Source organism: Coenobita brevimanus, chromosome 114, assembly GCF_032717465.1.
Source record: "Coenobita brevimanus isolate Jiangsu-jjx chromosome 114, ASM3271746v2, whole genome shotgun sequence".
Lineage (NCBI taxonomy): Eukaryota > Metazoa > Arthropoda > Malacostraca > Decapoda > Coenobitidae > Coenobita > Coenobita brevimanus.
Genome location: NC_137067.1, coordinates 1,609,162 through 1,629,161, shown reverse-complemented (window position 1 = coordinate 1,629,161; position 20,000 = coordinate 1,609,162). Strand labels below are relative to the sequence as shown.

At 42.9% G+C, this 20,000-nt stretch overlaps 1 protein-coding gene across 7 annotated transcripts in view; it reads left to right on the top strand.

The window, feature by feature from the left end:
• LOC145418414 (uncharacterized) overlaps positions 1–20,000 on the top strand; it is an 86,911-nt gene that overhangs the window by 21,819 nt on the left and 45,092 nt on the right. For 4 of the 7 annotated variants that reach the window (XM_080286822.1, XM_080286819.1, XM_080286823.1 and 1 more), the window contains exons 3-18: positions 67–153; positions 3,226–3,372; positions 5,365–5,468; positions 6,019–6,466; positions 6,776–6,860; positions 8,003–8,026; positions 11,143–11,406; positions 12,588–12,695; positions 13,097–13,333; positions 13,623–13,742; positions 14,076–14,201; positions 15,128–15,250; positions 16,135–16,380; positions 17,270–17,401; positions 18,034–18,210; positions 18,724–19,087. In XM_080286822.1, coding sequence (XP_080142948.1) covers positions 67–153; positions 3,226–3,372; positions 5,365–5,468; positions 6,019–6,466; positions 6,776–6,860; positions 8,003–8,026; positions 11,143–11,406; positions 12,588–12,695; positions 13,097–13,333; positions 13,623–13,742; positions 14,076–14,201; positions 15,128–15,250; positions 16,135–16,380; positions 17,270–17,401; positions 18,034–18,210; positions 18,724–19,087 — 2,792 coding nt within the window. The remainder of the gene's footprint in view (positions 1–66; positions 154–3,225; positions 3,373–5,364; positions 5,469–6,018; positions 6,467–6,775; positions 6,861–8,002; positions 8,027–11,142; positions 11,407–12,587; positions 12,696–13,096; positions 13,334–13,622; positions 13,743–14,075; positions 14,202–15,127; positions 15,251–16,134; positions 16,381–17,269; positions 17,402–18,033; positions 18,211–18,723; positions 19,088–20,000) is intronic. The other 3 variants (XM_080286820.1, XM_080286825.1, XM_080286821.1) reach the window with 3 other exon arrangements.

Genomic DNA, 20,000 nt, shown 5'->3' with positions numbered 1-20,000 from the left:
TTTTCTCGTCTTCATTTCTTAGCAGGCTTCTTAAACTCAGTCCTTACGTCCTTCTCTCCTCCCCAGGGACTACAACGACCACAAGAGCGTCAAGGAGCAGTCTGGATCCACTACCTCCCTCAACTCCCTCTCCAGCTACGATCCCACCACTAAGTAAGTGTTGCTGCGTCTACCCTCATTACAAAAAAACTCGCCAATTTCCCCTTTCCTGTAGAGCCGTAGTATTGTCTTTTTCTGCCACTGAGCTACGTGAAATAAGCTGCAAAAGGACGAAAATCTGTGCCAAGTTGAGGTGAAAGGAGTATAGATTTTCAGTGTCGTAGGTGTGTTACTAGGCTCAGGTGTTTGTGTAATTAGAGAATGTTTAATTAGTCAGTTTGTTTTCACCTGGCAGAGATCCCTAACCCCTTTCAGCTCAGGTGATGGCCAGGTGTAGTCAGATTGGAGGCTTGATTTGACTAGTAACCAAGGAGACTCATTCCTATATCAAGATCCCTGACCCCTTTCAGCTCAGTTGATGGCCAGGTGTAGTCAGATTGGAGGCTGGATTTGACTAGTAACCAAGGAGACTCATTCCTATATCAAGATCCCTAACCCCTTTCAGCTCAGTTGATGGCCAGGTGTAGTCAGATTGGAGGCTGGATTGGACTAGTAACCAAGGAGACTCATTCCTATATCAAGATCCCTAACCCCTTTCAGCTCAGTCGATGGCCAGGTGTAGTCAGACTGGAGGCTGGATTTGACTAGTAACCAAGGAGACTCATTCCTACCTCAGAACAAAGACTCAATGATTTTTCACGTACCCACGACATTATTCTTGTAGTTTCCCAGTTCTCTCAGGTGAATGCAAACAGATTGTAGATATTTTAAAGCAAGGACAACTATTAAAAAAACAACAAGGAGGGTGTGGCATATATTGGACTATAGCTTCTACAACTTAGCTTTTTTAAATATATAGGATAGATATAAAATAGATACAGGTAGATAGAAATAGATATAAGTATAGATAGTCTTTTATAAGCACGTATCATATATCTTTTTTCCAGTATCTTAATTTAGCGTCCCATTAGATTTCGTTCGGGCTTAAGTGTATAAGTTTTAATATTTTTTTGTCATGTTTTATAATTACCACAGGATTTTCTTTTTATATGTGTGGCCTCGCTTGTTTACCTAGTGTGATGATGTGAGAACCCAAATCCAAAAAAAAATAATATAAAAGGGCATTCAGAGAGTACATACCTCCCACCTCAGCATCCTGCCCACTTTCTTTGAACCCAGTCTAGAAAATATATATAAAAGAGCATTCAGAGAGTATATACCTCCGCCATGGCAGCACCCTTCCCCAGAAAATGCATAAGAAAGAGCCTTCATGGAGTATTCCTTGAAGGGGTAATAGAATACTGTCTTTGTTTTTTTGTTTTTTTAACTGTAGGCTTTGCTGAGGCTTATTTTGAAGGGCCTTGTAGCCATCTATATTTCTATTCATGTATTTCCCTCCCTCCCTCCCTCTCTCTCTCTCTCTCTCTCTCTCTCTGTCCACCTGTCTGTCTGTGTGTCTGCCTGTGTCTTTGCCTGTCTTTCTATCTGTCTGCCTTCCCCCTCCCTCCCTCCCTCTCTCTCTCTCTCTCTCTCTCTCTCTCTCTCTCTCTCTCTCTCTCAAGGAACCCCACCTCTGAATGCAGGACTGGTTTCTCACATCCTCACTGTCATCTGTGTTATGCTTGGCCCCTTTCAACAAGTGACTTAGCCAATTACAACCAGGCATCTTTACAGCTTGGCTAACTGCATCTCTGTTGTCTTGATAATTGTGTAATTTTTGCTTAATTAACCACTAAGTAATTATCCACCTAAACAATCCTTGATCACACATCATTGCTGTTTCATCATTATAAGCAAGCCGCAGTTTGGGGGTAATTTATAAGCAACAGTAAAATATTCATCATTATATGCAAGTCGAAGTTTGGGGGTAATTTATAGGCAGTAATAAAATATCCATCATTATATGCAAGTCGCAGTTTGGAGGTAATTTATAAGAGATAGTAAAGTGCCCATCATTATATGCAAGATGCAGTTTGGGGGTAATTTATAAGCAACAGTAAAATAGCCATCATTATATGCAAGCCACCAGTTTGGGGGGTATCAATGAAGGCAGTATAATAATATAAGTCAGTACACCATAACTGCATAGAAAAGTTCAGATCCGCAACACAATTCCTTCGATACATTCTGCTTTATTTCAATTCAAACTTTTGTCACCAGAGTCTTTGTGTTAGTTTTTGATGTTTACAGAATTACTCTTGCTCAAGATGCTATAGATCACTGCTATATTGCTAAATTGAGGGCATCATTTAACATGGAACTGTGAACAATCTTGAAATTGTTCTTTTCGGTCACAATCAATTTTATAATTCACCATTAATTTTTTCATCGATACAGTAGGACAATTAACATCAGTAGTAAATAAACACATAAATAAACCAATTTTAGTGTGACGGTGAATAGAATAGCCACTTACAAATAAACTTTATATTAAGCACTAAGTTAAGATGTGATTATAATAGCATATCCACCTACAAATAAAGTATATATATCATCCATGTTGCTATAATAACTGAAAACATGAAAACTGACCACATAAATTAATATCTGTAATAACATTGATCAAAGAGGTTATCACAGCGTAAACGATGAATTTGTCGCCACTAAATCCGTGTTCCTTTCTCCTGTCTGTGTCCATGATTTATGTTGACGCTGTGTCCGCTGCCACTGCTGTCGCTGCTGCTGCTCTTTGTGATGCTGTGTGCTGTGCTGGATGACACTGTTGCTGCTGTGAACTGTGGCTGTGTGCTGTTGGGCTCCTCTGTCCAATATGGATATGCTCTGGTGCTCTGCTGTCCAATGCTGCTCTGTGCTGGGTGACGTTGCTGTTCAATGTACCTGTGCACAATGGCCTCTGTTGTCCGATGTGGCTCTGCGCTGGGGCTATGCTGTCTGCTGTGGCCATACGATGGTGCTGCACTGTCTGATGTGGCTGTGCACTGGGTTTCTGCTGTCCTTTATGACTGTACACTGGATATTGCTTCCGGTGTCAACTACACTGGCCACAACGGTATGGTAATACTGGTGATGTCAACTATTTTGCCCACTGTCGTCCTGCTCGAGTAGTAGCTTCATCCGCAGACAAGAGGATGACAAGGGCAAAGACTCAAGTGGGTACGGTTCCAGAGATTCGCTTGTGTCGTCCGGCAGGGAGAAGGATGAGCCGGGGACCTACAGGAGGACTCGCTCGGACCTCAGTGCTGAACTCATATCCCGCGTCAACAGCGAGACCAGCAGCAGCGACGACAAGAAACAATCGTGGTCCTCCTCCAAGTGGGTCTGGGGTGTGGCTGCACGCTGACCTAGAGCGCACACGCTGTAGTTGACTAATAGATCGTAGTGGACTTTGAGGGTGTAGATGACCCTAGCGGATTTAGAAATTGTAGATGGTCCTAGTGGATTTAGAGAGTGTGGATGACCCTAATGGAATTATAGACTGGATATGCTTTATAGATCATGAAGGCTCACAAATCACAGTTACCATACCTGACTCACAGACCATAGCAAAGTGAGAGACCGGAGATGACCTACAAGACCGCTGATGACATATAGACTTTAGGTGACTCCTATATCATACCTAAGTCACAAATCATATTAAGCATACCTGACTCACAGATCATAACTGACAGAATAAAGATGACTCACATACTACATTGACCATAGCTGACTCACAGACCACACCACTCACAACTAACTCTGACTATCATTTGAGGGCACAGTGACATTCAGTGAGGTCACTGACTTACATGCAACAGGTTAGATCAATACGACTGCAGCATAGAAGAGAAGACAGCACTTATAAACAAATCCTACAGGCAGCCACTGAACAGCACGATTGACTTACTGACACATCACAACCACAGCAGCCCGTAAAAATAATATATAAATCCAGTAGAAGACTTACAAAGTACCACCATTATGTTGAACGACAATAGCTATCTGACAGATGGTTGGTGTTAATAATAGGTATCTGTCAATGTCAAACAGGAATGCCCGACTTACATCAGACACAACTCACCCACTGACCCCTGGCTAAGAGCTTCGTAGGCATGACGATTTCTGCAAAAATAGATGCTTGTTGCTAGACGAATGCCACTGAACACAACCGCTATAACCTACAGACTCAGCCATAGCATTTCGGTGATAAAAAAGCCTTCTATCGCACATTCGTAGAAGCATAGACTAGTACTGGTGAATTTTTAATCTCCAAGAGGTATGTGCATGATATGGGGGACCAGAGGCTTGTGGACATCAAATTAGTGAAGTATTTTTACAAGTACACGATGCAGTGCTGAGGAATACAGTTCAAAGCTAAGGATTTCTGGAATTACGAATGACTGCATGATGAGCCTTCGTCGGGTAGCCAGTAGAGTAGCAAATATTTAAGGACCTGGTGCTGGAAACAAATGCTGAAGGCGTGCACGTCTGGATGAAAGGGAGGAGCACAGGATTAGGTGGTTTATGTGATCCTGCAGGTTAGAAGTCACGAAAAACACTGACACAAGAGCATGAGAGTGGATAATATTAACTAACCACACACATCCTGACACCTGCACTGGGAATCAAGCACACCCGTAGCATGTTTGGATGGGATTCGTGGTCATTACGCCTTGCTTATGATACAGTGTTCAGTCAAGCTTATAATACCAAAAAACTTATATATATATGAAGATGTCAAAATATCAGGCATCTCATTTGTTTCTTTGATTTCATCCATGACAAATCACTGCCATTTTCAAACTTGGCCATTGTTATTTTACCCTTCCCCTTAGGTCACTGCCACAGCTACCCAGAGTGTGACCTGGGTGGCGGGGGTCAGGTCAATGGCTAATTTGGATCCACATTAACGACACATGTTACTTTATTATTATTATTATTATTATTATTATTATTATTATTATTATTATCATTATTATTATTTCCTATTCTTATTTCTGGATCCTTCTCACTTCATGTATTTATATGGAATGTAATGATGATAATGATGTCGCAATCTGGGCCAAGTTAGATTCAAACGAGCACAGAAGTGGGGTTGTGGATCTGACCCCTCTGTTGACCCTTGACCTCTGACCTCTGACCCCTATGTTGCAGGTCATCCAAGGCCAACCAAAGAGCGAAAATCTGGGTCAAGTTAATGTAAAACGAGTATAGTTATAAGTGGAACTGTGGATCTGACTCCTCTGTTGACCCCTAACCTCAGACCCCTCTTGACCCCTGACCCCTCTTGACCTCTGACCCCTGTTGACCCCCGACCCTATGTTGCAGTTCATCCAAATCCTGGAATAAGTCGCGTCCGGTGTCGTGGTCAGCTCAGGACTTACGTGCAGCCGTCGATGAAGCGAAGGAGCAGGTGCGATCATCAAGGGAAGGTAAGACGCTCAGGTGTGGTAGGGTGTATGGAGGTGTGGTGAGGTGTGGGGGGTTTGCTGGGGTGTGGTGAGGTGTGGGGGGTTTGCTGGGGTGTGGTGAGGTGTGGGGGGTGTGCTGGGGTGTGGAGAGGTGTGGAGGGTTTGCTGGGGTGTGATGAGGTGTGGGGGGGTGTGCTGGGGTGTGGTGAGGTGTGCTAATGACTATATTGAACCACACACACACACACACACACACACACACACACACACACACACATGAACATCAATATATTTAAAGAAAGATACACTGCACACACATAAAGATAAAACAACTCAGCATTCTCTACCGTACATTAGTAAAAATAAAAACTCATATAAACACAAATAGATAAACACTAATATTGATATAAATAGATAAATATATATGACCTCTAGAGTTATAATATTAATTCAGTTATTTTAATCCTACTTTAGAGTGCAGTTAATTGTGCAGTTGAGTTCTGAAATTGAATCTTCATCTTTGTAGAACTGATCTGATATTTCTAACGACCCCTCCACCCTCCCCCCCCAGACCTGCACCGGCTCTACGGCAGCACCAAGTCCCTCACAGGTAACGACTATGGCAGCCTTAGCGACCTCCGGGGCAGCTCCAGTAACCTGTCGTCAAGCAAGGATGACAAGAGCTCCGCACCATACAGCTCCTTCTCGTCATACCTGGCCATGCGCACCAAGTCACCAGGGAGACCGCCCCTCTCGAGAACGTCCTCCTTGCAGGGGACGTCCTCGACCTCGTCCTCGGTGCGGCGCGACGAGGAGGAGAAGGCCGGGGTCAAGGAGGAGGAGGAACCGAAAGCGAACAGATACTCGATCGAAACTAAAACCTCGAAACCGCCATCTTTGCCCTCCGTGGCCGAGAGTAAGACCTCGAAGACCAACTTACCAACAGCTGAAGAGAAAGCCAAGGCGGCGACTGGCTTATCTGCCTTATCGGACGGCAAGCCACCTAAGCCACCCACCAGGTAGGGTTATTATTATTATTATTATTATTATTATATTCTTTCTTTCCCATCAAAATCCTCCTCCTTCTCCTCCTTCTCCTCCTCCCCTTTCTCCTGCTCTTCCTCCTCCTCCTCCTCCTCTTCTCTAAATTCTTAGCACTTCTTCGTGACTGGCACCTTATTATAGTATTACTCTATTGCTACGACTCAGCACTCAAGATGGAGAGATGGCAATTTTAGGTCGTTAGAATATTAGCAAATTTGATACTCTCCATCTTAATATCCTTTTATAAATACCGTTGTGGTTAATATTCCTTTATATTCCTCCAGATTAAAGCCTTCACTCAAGCTGCTGGAGATCAAGGAGACGCCCGCTGCCGAGGAGAAGCCGAAGAAGAATATACTGAGTCTGAGAGTAAGTGGTTCAATTATCTGTTTATTTAGCGATTGCCAGACGCCTTAAGCCCATAAGGGGTGGCCACAGACAAATCACCTCCTATGTCACCCTCTCCTCCTCCAACAGGCTGCCCTTCCTCCAACTCACAATCCCCCTCCCTCATCTCTTATCCTAGGTCTCCTGCCCCACCTCCACACTTCCTACGTCCCTCCTCCCCATACATATATATATATATATATATATATATATATATATATATATATATATATATATATATATATATATATATATATATATATATATATATATACGTTTCTTTTTGTTTCATTTTTGGTTTCTGTAATTTTTTTGGATCATTACTGAAGCGTTTTTCATTAGCTTATGATTATTTTGATATATATTTTGTTCCTGGATAAATCCATTAGCTGTCTATGGGTTTGGTGTTCTTTAGGCAGCCATTGATTTTTATACAGAATTATTAATAGGCGGTGATGTAACCTGTCCCTCAGGCAAGATTAATTAGTCTTTCATGTTAGTCTCTCTCTCTCTCTCTCTCTCTCTCTCTCATATAAAATTTACCCAAGTGGCTGCCAAGAGAAATCAAATCCACAGAAAAAAAAAAAAATAAATCCAGCTTTTTTTTTTCAATCAGGAAGAATTTTGTCGTAGCAGAGACGAAAAACCACGTCTTACTAAATTCACCTTACGAACTTCTTAGCTAAGATATTAAATTCTATGGCCCCTGCTTGAGATACGTAAAAAAATGCTGGGGATATTTTTGCGAAGAATTATTTACCATCATCTCACAGTGGCCTTGGGTTCCTTCTTTCTTAAAAAAATGGACAAGGAAAAGGGTTATTTGGAAAAGGAAATTACGAAGGGAATATAATATAGAAACGGAATTACCCCATAAGGAGAAAAGGTAGAGTGACAGCCAGATATAGGCCTTGCAAAAGCTGGCGAGGTACGAATCAGGGAGTGTCTTGAACGATAGCAGTGAGAAAGATGAACATAAGGGAATTTAAAGAAGATGTGTTTTTTGGTCTCTCCTTTGGCTCTTTTTTTTTTTTTTTTTCCAATTCAGATATACCTTTTTCATTTTGCTTCATCTAATTCATTTCCCGACTGTATCACTGTCTAACCTGCTGTTTATTCGCCAGGGAGATGGTTACGCCTCGTCCTCTGTAAGTAGGAAGGTGGTGCTGGTCTGTGTGGGTGTGGACTAGCTCTCTCTCTCTCTGTCTCTCTTTCTCTCTTCATCTCTTCCCTCCCCCTCTCTTTGTTTCTATTTCTGCTTTCGTCTGTCTGTCTGTCTGTCTATCTCTTTCTCTCCCTCTCTCTCCCTCTCTCTCTCTCTTCGGATGGTGCGTGTCGTTCCTCTTCCTCATGCTTTGTCCTTAGTCTCACTCCTTCGCCAGTCTCGTCATAGCGTATCAGTTCTAGAGATATGTTAGTCTCCGTAATATATGTCCTCTTTTATCTCAGTTCCCCTTTTAGTCCCTCTTCTCGGGTCAGCCATGTCATCGTCAAGGCTTTAGCGAAATTACTCCCTCACCCTTAACACTCACAGGTTGGCGATTTATGCAGAGTCTCAGTTTTTTTTACATTAACTCAAAAAATAAAAAATGAGAGTTGTTATATTGGGCCTCCAGGACAAGAACCTTCAATGACTCGTATTCTCATCGCTTAAGGAGGCTCCCTAACACCTGTTCCTTAGCGATTTATTTTTGGATACGGATTATTGATATGATTTTGTATGCTCTATATGCAGATTATGGCGATGTTTGAAGGATTTATGTAACACAGAAGAGGACAGTAATGTGTAAAAAGCAAAATAAATCACTTGGGAAGAGGTGTTAGGGAGCTTTCTCAACTGACGGACCTTACTAGCCACCATGATGTCTAAATGGTCCTGGGGATTTTAATGTACAGTGAGCCTCAGCCATTTAGTAGCTGTGATAATACAGTAACTATTATTTGGTGCTGCCTGACCTGCGCTAAGTCTGTTTCCTGGGGTGCTACAGTTAGTCCACCGGCACTGACTGTAATAGAGAAGCACCGACTATAATTGAGAGGCACCGACTATAATAGAGATGCACCGACTATAACTGAGAAGCATCGACTATAATTGAGAAGTGCCAGCCATGAGACAGGGCCCAACATAGTCCAAGAAAATCAACTCTGACTTCTTTCCAATTCTCTGTAAGCCCAAAAAATAACTTGTGACATCTTTCCAATGACCCGTGTAAGATTAAAAACTTATTATGACTTATTGTGGCTTTAATCAACTGTGGATTAATATTATAGTCCCATAGAATCAGTTCTTACTTCTTTCCGATAACCTGTGTTAGACTAAAAATTTTATTAAACTTCTCAGGGCTCTAATCAGCAAGTGGTTACATTACATAGCAGGGTTTCATTTTGGATAAAACTCTAAATCTCTAGCTATGACTGACTTCCCTTTTGTCACTAATAAGGATGGCAGGGTGGGCAGAAACTTTGGCTTGCAAGTGTACATTGCAAAGTGTATTTGCCCTCCTTCTCTCACTTCTGAATTTGCTTTGTGGGATGGAATATACTGATAAACTCTTCAAACTTAATATCACCATTGCCCGATAGCTAACTGTAAAAAAAATTGGGATTTGTATAACTGTTTTGTCCTCTCAGTGTCAAGACTGTGATAGTTTGCTGTTGATGTTTAGAGATTCTAGTGTTGTATGGTGTCATTAGATATTCTTTAGCATGGCGTTTGAGCACAGTGTAAAAAAAGGTATAGTCTTCTCCATTTGAATAACTATTTTGTCAATAGTCTAGTCTTGTGTGCTTAGACGGAGAGATAATTGGTTTTGATATTACCTTTTTGTAACCTAGAGATTGATTCACACCACAAATCACCTTTAAGTTAGTCGGGAAGCACACCCAATTGTTGAAAAAAATTAGGAAATATTTCAGAGGATAAAAAAAACAAAATCTCACGACTGTAAGGAGGGTTGAGTAAAATTTCAGTAAAATATCTGGGTAATCGGGCAGTATTTTGGTTGAATCAGTTCCGCTATGGTGCCGAGATGCAATGGAACCCCTGTCAATAACTATACTTTTAAAAACCTTGCCAGTGATAAATATTTCTACTTATCTGCAACCCTGATATATATTTTCACAGAACTGATGCACAAGAATTTTAAAGTTGGTCCATTTCCATTCCGCTGTCAGTGATTTTAATGTAAGAATTGAAACTGGCCCACAAGAATTTTTATATTGATTCATATTTATTAAATTTCCGGTGATTTCAATGTAAGGATTTAAACTGGAGCATAAGAAATTTAATGTTGATTAGTTTTCTTTTCATGGCCAGTGATTTCAAAGCACGGATTTAAATTGGTACGCAAGAACTTTTATGTTGATTAATATTCACTTCATTGCCAGTGATCTCAGTGTGAAATAAACAGAACTGTCTAATATACAACTCTGACTTTCATATATTTATCGTCTCGTTCAACTGGGTTTTGGAAAAGGGATTAGAGAATTTATAGGGCTGTTGTTTCATTCCGACTCGGCTTCCAGGGGACATGAAGGAGCCTCAGTTGTACTCTCACTGTTGGTTGTATTTCTGTTTCTTGTTTGTGAGATGTGTGTCATTTTCAACCTTGGTAAATACCCATATGCAGCTCTAAAAGTGTTTTAAACTACTTATGATTATGTTCTTAAATCCATTCCCAAGATACGTATTCTAAATCCTTTGCTAAACACTTTAACCAATGTTCATAAAACCCTCTGCTAAAACTTCACATTTCTCCATAATCGTACGCTTAATGCTAAATAAATGTGATGTTTACCGAACTGTATGAAGATGTATGAAAACTATTAATTACCAATAATGAATAAATAACAGGAAAACCAAATCAATCCATATGCCAGTTTCAAGCACCAGGTATGTAATGAAAGAGAAGTCTATTAATTAATGTAGAAAAAATACATACTTCTATATCAAAGAAATGAACTCTTACATACTATTTATTATTTGAGAAAAAGTTAGATCAAGAGACACCAGTTCAGAGTATTAATGCCTTTATTATGATGACGTCTTTCATTTATCTCAGGTCGTCATGAATAAAATCCTTCAGAGAGAGAGAGTATAATAAAAAAAAGAGGCTTCCTCGTAGTAAAGGGGTTAGCTATATAATAATTACCGAGTTTTTCATCAGCAATATAATTTTTTCTGCAATATATTGGTATCAAAAGAGAAACTGGTGCAAAAATCGAGCTCTTACAAGTTAAATTGTATGATTTTTGAATTCCGCAGGAGGTGAAAAGCGAGGATGACTCCGTGGATGCCTCGTACGTCATCAAGCTCAAGCCCAAGGCCAAGGAGCCGAAGCGGGTCGAGATCGACTTGCAGTCTGAGGTGGACCGCCTGCAGAAGGAGCTTAAGGAGAAGAGCAAGCAGGTAGAAGAGCTTACGGAAAAGACGGAGACCCTAGAACTTGAAAATAAAGAGCTCCTGGCCAAGAAACCAAAGTTCGGTGACCTCAGAAAGCAGGCAGAACTGTCGAAGGTGCAGCAAAAGGTGAGGAGGTGGTCTAGTGTATTGGGGTATGGTCTGGTGACTGAAAGGACGAACATTCCATCCCAAGTGTAATTAGGGAAGTCAAGTTCTATCCCAGAGGCGTAATTCAGAGACGTAGTGTTTAAAAGTGAAGGAGTGGCTGCTGACTGGTGACTGAAAGGACGAACATTCCATCCCAAGTGTAATTAGGGAAGTCAAGTTCCAGCCCAGAGGCGTAATTCAGAGACGTAGTGTAGGAATGGAAATGTTTAAGTTCAGTCTAAATATAGGAAAATGGATTTAGCTAAAATTCTGAACAGATCTTTCACAAAACCCACCAGCATGTCATGAAAACATCCTTGTCTCTCCTTTTTCCCCAGTACCCCCTTGGAAAATGTAATGCATAATTCCACTCTTCCATCAGTGTTACGGCAACTTATGTGGAACTAGGTAAGGGAGAGGGAGGCCTTCTCACTGTGGCACCAGTATAACCATACGTTCCCTGCCTGGTTATACGAACGTCCCTCAACTCTCTATCCCCGAAGGAGGATGGTAGACTGCAGGTGGAGGGCAACTTCATCCTTTAGCCTACCGGGTTCATGGTGAAAGAAACCTGTTCTAACACAGGAAATATTATCAGCTTTCACATCACTATTACTGACTTGTTGGATGTGCTTTGACTATTATTAAATGCCAAGGGGTTGTCTCGTCCCTTTTGAGGCCTACAGTTTGGTACAGTGGAAAGCTGCCCGGCTCTTATCTGACGAGTCCCAGGTTCGATTCCCGGCATTATTGACAATATGCAAGTCTGCTGGGTTCACGTTCAGATGAGCCTGCGGTCGGATCTACTACAGGTCCATTGGTGAACCACTTTTGGACTGTCTTGGATATTGAAACAAACCTTCAAATACCCTCATATAGACTTTTCATGTAAGGAACTATCTTGTGTGAGGGAAAACAGGAAATACTTAGTAGCAAATTTCTAATACAATAATATGGCTGCCACAAAATAATCTGGTTTTCAAAAAGATGCGTAGAGTAGGTATGAAGTATTTGTTTCATTACGACCCACGATATTCATTGCTTATAATAATTTGTACATTCTCTCTCTCTCTCTCTCTCTCTCTCTCTCTCTCTCTCTCTCTCTCTCTCTCTCTCCCTCTCTCTCTCTCTCTCCCTCTTTCCCTCTCTCTCTCTTTTAGGTTGACGAGCTGGCTGAGGAGATGAAGATGAAGAACAGGGAAATCAAGGACCTCAAAAAGGAAATAGACAAGAGACCGCTGCCTAAGGACGTGGAAAAGACGATGGAGGTGAGTTGGTGGCCAGGTGTAGGTAGATTGGAAGGGTTATTTTGACTAGTAACCAAGGAGACTCATTACTACTCCATAACTAAGGGCTATTGATACTACGACTTAATATTCAAATTGTGAGATTTACCTAGTTCCCTTAGATGAAAAAAGCAACTCTGTCTCCGTCTCTCTTTGTTTTACTGTCTGTCTGTCTGTCTCTCTGATTTTCTGTTTGTCTGTCTGTCTGTCTCTCTCTCTGATATTTTGTCTGTCTGTCAGTCTGTCTGTCTCTGCCTCTGCCTCTGTCTCTGTCTGTCTCTGCCTCTGCCTCTGTCTCTGTCTGTCTGTCTGTCTGTCTCTGTCTGTCTGCCTCCCTCCCTCCCTCTCAAACTAACTCTCTCCCCACACCTTCTCTCCGGCAGGATTTAAGATCAAAGCTGCAGGCGGCGGAACAGCTTTGCGAGGAGCTGATGGACGAGACAGAGGAGTACAAGAAGGAGATAAGAGCCCTGGAGGAGGAAATAGAAGAGATGCAGGACAACTTTCGCGAAGAGCAGGCCGATGAGTACAGAGATCTGAAGAGAGAGTTGGAGCAGACGGCGAAGAATTGTCGTGTCTTGCAGTTTAAGCTGAAAAAAGCTGAGAGGAGATCGGATAGTGTGAGTTGGGGTGGGGGTGCTGTGGGAGGGGAGTTGAGAGAGAGGGGGAGAGAGAGAGAGAGAGAGAGAGAGAGAGAGAGAGAGAGAGAGAGAGAGGTTGAAGAAGGCTGAGAGATGTGATAGTGTGAGTTGGGGTGGAGGTGGTGAGGAAGGGGGAGAGAGAGAGAGAGAGAGAGAAAGAGGGAATGACTATGATGATGATGATGAATGATAATAATGAACATATTGATGATGATGATGATAATAAACACTTTCTCTCTGTCTATCTATCTATCTATCTATCTCACAGCTGGAGCGAGACAAGAGCGAGATAGAGGAGAAGCTGAAGGAATTGCAAGTGGGTGAGGGTGACATCGATAGAGCTGAGAAGGTGAAGATGCTCGAGAAGGAAGTCAATTTGGCCAAGGAGGTGAGTTGGAGGGTGAGGTGGGTTGGAGGGGGAGGTAGGTTGGAGGGTGAGGTAGGTTGGAGGGTGAGGTGGGTTGGAGGGTGAGGTGGGTTGGAGGGTGAGGTGGGTTGGAGGGTGAGGTGGGTTGGAGGGTGAGGTGGGGTGGAGGGGGAGGTGGGGTGAAGGAGGTGGGTTGGAGGGTGAGGTGTGCTGGAGGGTGAGATAAGGTGGAGGGGGAGGTGGGGTGGAGGGTAAAGTAGCCTGTATCAGTCTACCAATCAATCCACGTATCCCCCTCCATCCATCCACCTATCTATCTATCAATCTATCTATCTATCTATCAATCTATCTCAGGTGTCAATGAAGATGCACGAGGAGATGGAGAAAATGAAGAAGCAATTGGAGTCGGCTGAACAAGACAAGAAGAAGTTAAGTGAAAAATTCCTTGATAAGCCCGTGAGACCAACAGGCAAACTGAGTGTAAGTAGGCATTATCTATTTGTCTATCTATCTGTCTACGTGTCTATCTATCTATCTATATATTTAGTTTGTCTGTCTATCTATCTATCTGAATACTTGTCTGTCTGTCTATCTGCCTATCTATCTGTCTAAATACTTGTCTGTCTGTCTGTCTGCCTATTTGCCTATCTATCTATCTAAATACTTGTCTGTCTGTCTGTCTGTCTATCTATCTATCTAAATACTTGTCTGTCTATCTGTCTATCTGCCTGTTTGTCTGTCTGTCTATCTGTCAGTCTCTTTCTATTGGTATCTGTCTATATCTATCTATCTACCAGTCTACCTTTCTGTCTGTCTGTCTGTCTATCTGTCTGCCTCTCTCTCTCTCTCTATCTGTCTATCTACTTATCTGTCTGTCTCTCAGTGTGTTTATTTGTGTGTCTGTCTGTCTGTCTGTCTCTGTCTCTCTCTGTCTGTCTGTCTGTCTCTCTCTCTATCTATCTATCTATCTGTGTCTGTCTATATGTACAGCTGTCTATCTATTCATGTTTCTCTATCTACGAGTATGTCTGTCTTTCCATCCATCTCTATCTGTCTGTCAATCTATTTATCTACCTATCTATCTATCTATCTATCTACCTATCTCCGATATATGTCTGTCTGTCTATCCATCTCTGTCTATATGTCAGTTTATATCTATCTATCTATCTATCCATCTATCTTCGAGTATATATCTGTCCGTCCATCCATCTCCCTCTCTCTCTCTCTCTCAATCTATCAATCAATCTATCTATCTCTCTATCTATCTATCTATCCATCTATCTACGAGTATATATCTGTCCGTCCATCCATCTCCCTCTCTCTCCCTCTCTCTCTCTCTCTCTCTCTCAATCTATCAATCAATCTATCTATCTATCTATCCATCTTTTTTTATCTATTCCATACAGAGGTCTCAGATGATGGGCAGACAGGGGAGCCAAGACAACACAGACCAACTCCTCAGGGACCTTCAAGACGCAGCCGAGAGGGAAAATGACCTCAAGGATCAGCTCAAGTTCGCCGAGGAGGAGGTGAGATAGATGGATGGATGGGTGGATGGGTGGGTGAAAGGATGGGTGAAGGGGTGGATGGGTGGATTGATGGATGGGTGGGTGGGTGGATAGATTGGCAGACAGATAGATAGACAGATAGATGGATGGATGAATGGACTGATAGATTGAGATAGATGGACAGATGGGTGGATGGATGGGTGGATAGATGGATAAGTGGATGGGTGGATAGATGGATAGGTGGATGGATGGATGGGTGGGTGGATGAATGGATGGGTGAGGGGATGGATGGGTGGATGGGTGGGTGAAAGGATGCGTGAAGGGATGGATGGGTGGATTGATGGGTGGATGGATGGGTGGGTAAAAGGATGGGTGAAGGGGTGGATGGGTGGATTGATGGATGGATGGGTGGGTGGGTGGATAGATTGACAGACAGATAGATAGACAGATAAATGGATGGATGAATGCATGGATAGATGGGTGGGTGGATGGGTTGATGGATGGGTGGATAGATGGATAGACAGAGATAGATAGATAGACAGATGGATGGGTGGATAGATGGATGGATAGGTGGATGAATGGACTGACAGGCTGAGGTAGAGGTAGAAGGGAAGAGTGAGAAGAAAGGAAAGGAAGGGAGGGAGAAGGGAGAGAGAATTACTGAGACGGAGAAGCAGGAGGAGAGAGGGAATAGGAGGGAAGGCAGAGAGTTAGAGGGAGAGGAGGGGGAACATGGAGGGAGAAAGAGTGGAGGGAGGAGTGGGAAGAAGGGAATGGGAGAGAATTAAAGGAAGAGAGAAGGAAAGGTGGAGAGAAAGGGTGGAAGGAATGGAAAGAAGGAAGAGGGGAAGGCAGAAATAATGACACCAAAATGAAGCTTCGAATCCCACCTTCTTATCTAACAGACGAAGAATTTGCGTAAGAAAATATCTCGAGTCGAGGAAGAGAATGAAACCCTCGCCCTGCAACTTAAGAAGATGAGCAACAAAGCCAAACAGAACCGGCAGCGATCCATGGAGCGCACTGGTTCAACGGAGCGTTCGAACTCGGTGGAAAAGGGTTCACTAAGTCGCCAGGGTTCAACGGAAAAGCCACCAGTCAAAGAACCGGACGAGGGAATAACCGAAGACCTTGATCCTACTGAACTAAAGGTAAATATAAGTGAGTAAATAGGTAAGTGAGTGGAACCTGCTTCGAACACAACTTAGCAGGGTTCACTGAGTCGCCAGGGTTCAATGGAGGAGTCACAAGTCAAAGAACCAGACGAGGGAATAACAGAATACCTTGATCCTACTGAACTAAAGGTAAATATAAGTGAGCAAATAGGTAAGTGAGTGAAACCTGCTTCAAACACAACTTAGCAGGGTTGGCTGAGTCGCCAGGGTTCAGCGGAAGAGTCACAAGTCAAAGAACCAGACGAGGGAATAACAGAATACCTTGATCCTACTGACCTAAAGGTAAATATAAGTGAGTACATAGGTAAGTGAGTGGAACCTGCTTCGAACTCGATGAAGCAGGGTTCGCTGAGTAGCCAGGGTTCAACGGAAAGCCATCAATCAAAGAACCAGATGAGAGAATAACTGAAGACACTGATTTGACTGAATTTAAGGTAAGTATAAATAGGAGATGCAAAGTGAATTCAGAGATGCCACACTGATCCACAAATATCTGCATATTCCATCTCAGGAGGGATATGATGGATTAAGTTTACTGATTAATGGGGTTAGAATGATTGACAGATGGGAGCAGAAGAGTTAAGATCAATGCTGCTGATTTTGTGATGATAATAATAATAATGATACTGATGGTGATTATGATGCTGATGACCATGATGGAGATGATGGTAAGTGTAATGACAGAGCCAGTGATGTTAATAGTAATGATGATACTGATGATAATGATGATGAAGATGATGATGATGATGATGATAAGTGCAATGACAGAGCTAATAATAATAATAATGATGATAATAATGATAATATTGAGGATAATGATGATAATGACGAAAACACAAGCACTGACCCTCATCCCTGCTCCCAGATCCAACTAGAACTCAATGAACAAGAGGCTTCAGTGCTTCGGAGGAAAGTGGAGGACCTGGAGACCGAGAATGAGAGGCTGCAGAAGGAGATCAAGGGCGTCCTTTCCGGCAGCGACAGCAGGAGTCCCAAGGTGAGATAAGCCGTCGTCTCCTTGGTTATTAGTGACTTGATATTTCCATCTTAAAATCATTGTTTGTTAGGAAGTTTGAAGCAGTTAATTTTCGGGTCATTTGAGTGCTTGATGCTGCATATGACGCCTTCACGTGGTGGCACTGATATAAGTGGGCTGTGGAGCTGCCTGGTGATACAGACGTCCCTCAACTCCTTCCCTACCCCCCAAAAGGACGATGGTGAACTGTAGGAGGAGGGCAGCTTCAGCCTGCAGTCCACTGGGATCACAGTTTAGATGAACTTAGGGCCACACTACCACCACCACCACCACCACCATTATCATCATCAACGTTTTCATTTCCACCACCACCACCATCATCACCACCACCACCACCGCCATTATCATCATCAACCTTTTCATTTCCACCACCACCATCACCACCACCACCACCACCACCACCACCATCACCATCACAACCATCATCATCATCGTTATTATTTCCACCACCACCATCACCACTACCACCACCACCACCACCACCACCATTATCATCATCATCGTTATTATTTCCACCACCACCACCACCACCATCATTGGAAAAATAAGAAAAAAAAGTGAAAGAAACTAACCATATCCCATTTCTCCAACAGAGTGAGAGCAGCATAGACTTGAGGAAGCTGGAGAAGGAGGTAGAGATTCTGAGGACGAGGATAGGCGAGGTGGACGACGAGAATGAGAGGCTGAGTGACGAGAATAAGAAGCTGCAGTTGAAGGCGGTGAAGCGACTCCCTCTCTCCGGCTCCGAGTCTGGCTATATTGAGAGACAGGTGTGTTTGTGTGAGTGTGTGTGTGTGTGTGTGTGTGTGTGTCAGTCTACCTGTCTTTTTCTCTGTGTTTGTGTATATGTGTGTGTGTTCATATTTCTGTGTGTGTGTGTGTGTGTGTGTGTGTGTGTGTGTGTGTGTGTGTGTGTGTGAGTCTACCTGTCTTTTTCTGTGTGTGTGTGTGTGTCAGTCTACCTGTCTTTTTCTGTGTGTGTGTGTGTGTGTGTGTGTGTGTGTGTGTGTGTGTCAGTCTACCTGTCTTTTTCTGTGTGTGTGTGTATGTGTGTGTACCAGTCTACCTGTCTTTTTCTGTGTGTGTGTGTGTGTGTGTGTATGTGTGTGTGTGTGTGTGTGTGTGTGTGTGCACGCGCTTATGTGTGTGCATACCTTCCTTCTTTCTGTCCCTTTACGTATTCACTCCATGTGTATATGTGAGTGTGTACGTGTATATACGTATGAGCCCTCATTATAAATACTCCCTTCCTTTAACCTCAAGTCTCACCTCTCCCTGCACAGGTCATGGAGGAGAAGGTGCGCCGTCTTGAGAAGAAGCTTAGAGAGTCGAACGAGAAACTGAAGACGGCGCAGGTCAACTCGGCCCTGTCTTCACCTGAGGGTAAGCCTATTGTCGGAGGGGACCTGACGGGGCTGCGGCGGGAGAAGGAGCAGCTCAAGGGCGAGGTGGAGAGGCGGGAGAGTGAGATAGCCACCCTCAAAAGGAAGGCCGAGGAGCTGCAGGTCAAGTACGAGAAGCTGCAGAAGGAGAATGACGGGATGAAGAAGTTACCGGGGCTCAAAGACAGAACGCCCAAGGTAGCCAAGGATTTCACACCCAAAGCCACATTGATAAAGTGGGTGAACGAACTGGAGGAGGAGTGTGGTAAGTGGCGATGATGAGGGGCCGAGTTTAAGTGGCGTGGGGGGCTCGTAGCACCTTCTCCTGAGCGATTTATTATCCGAATGACACAGTGTTACTTCTGGTTCTACGTATTTCCCGTATTGCACCTTATTCTCTTCGTATTGCACCTTAAGATTTCCCTTATTTCACGTATTGCAGCGTAAATCATCTCTCTTATTTCACGTATTGCACCTTAAATTTCTGTCTTATTTCGCTTATTACAACTTATTTTCTGTCTCTGTGGTGTTACTTATGGGTTTCGAATTTGTAAGTTCTTTTAAGTAACGTAAAAAGTGGATGCAAGCGGTGCAGCAGGGCAAAATAAATCGCTTGGGAAGAGGCGTTAAGAGCTCATCCAAAGCCACTAGACCGCCACCACCTGGACTGCTACTACTACTACCACCACCAACTACTGGCAACTACCTCTACCAGCACTACCATCTACCCCCACCCCCCTCTACCACAACTACCAGTCAAGAATTTACAGTAATGTCTTCAAGATTATTTCCTCACCTTTGCAATGTCTCACCTGTGCAATTGATTTATTATGGAAACTGATTGGCTTTCGAGAGAGTTATTATTATTATCATTATTATTATTATTTTTTAACCAGGAAATTATGGAAAATGAAAAACAAATCGGGAAGGAAATGTCTGAGTGATTTTTTTTGTGTGCAGTGATGGTCTGTTTTAATCTTAATCTTGTCCAGTGAATTACTTTTTCTTGGGAGAGGCTCTTAAAATACCTGTGGACTTGCATAGTCTTGGGTAACGCCTGTCTTTCCTTCTTTCTTACTTTCTCTCTCTCTTCCTTCCCTTCCTTCCATCCTTCCTTCCTTCTTCCTTTATTCTTCTCTCCTTTCTTACCTTCCTTCATTCACTCCTTTCTTTCTTTC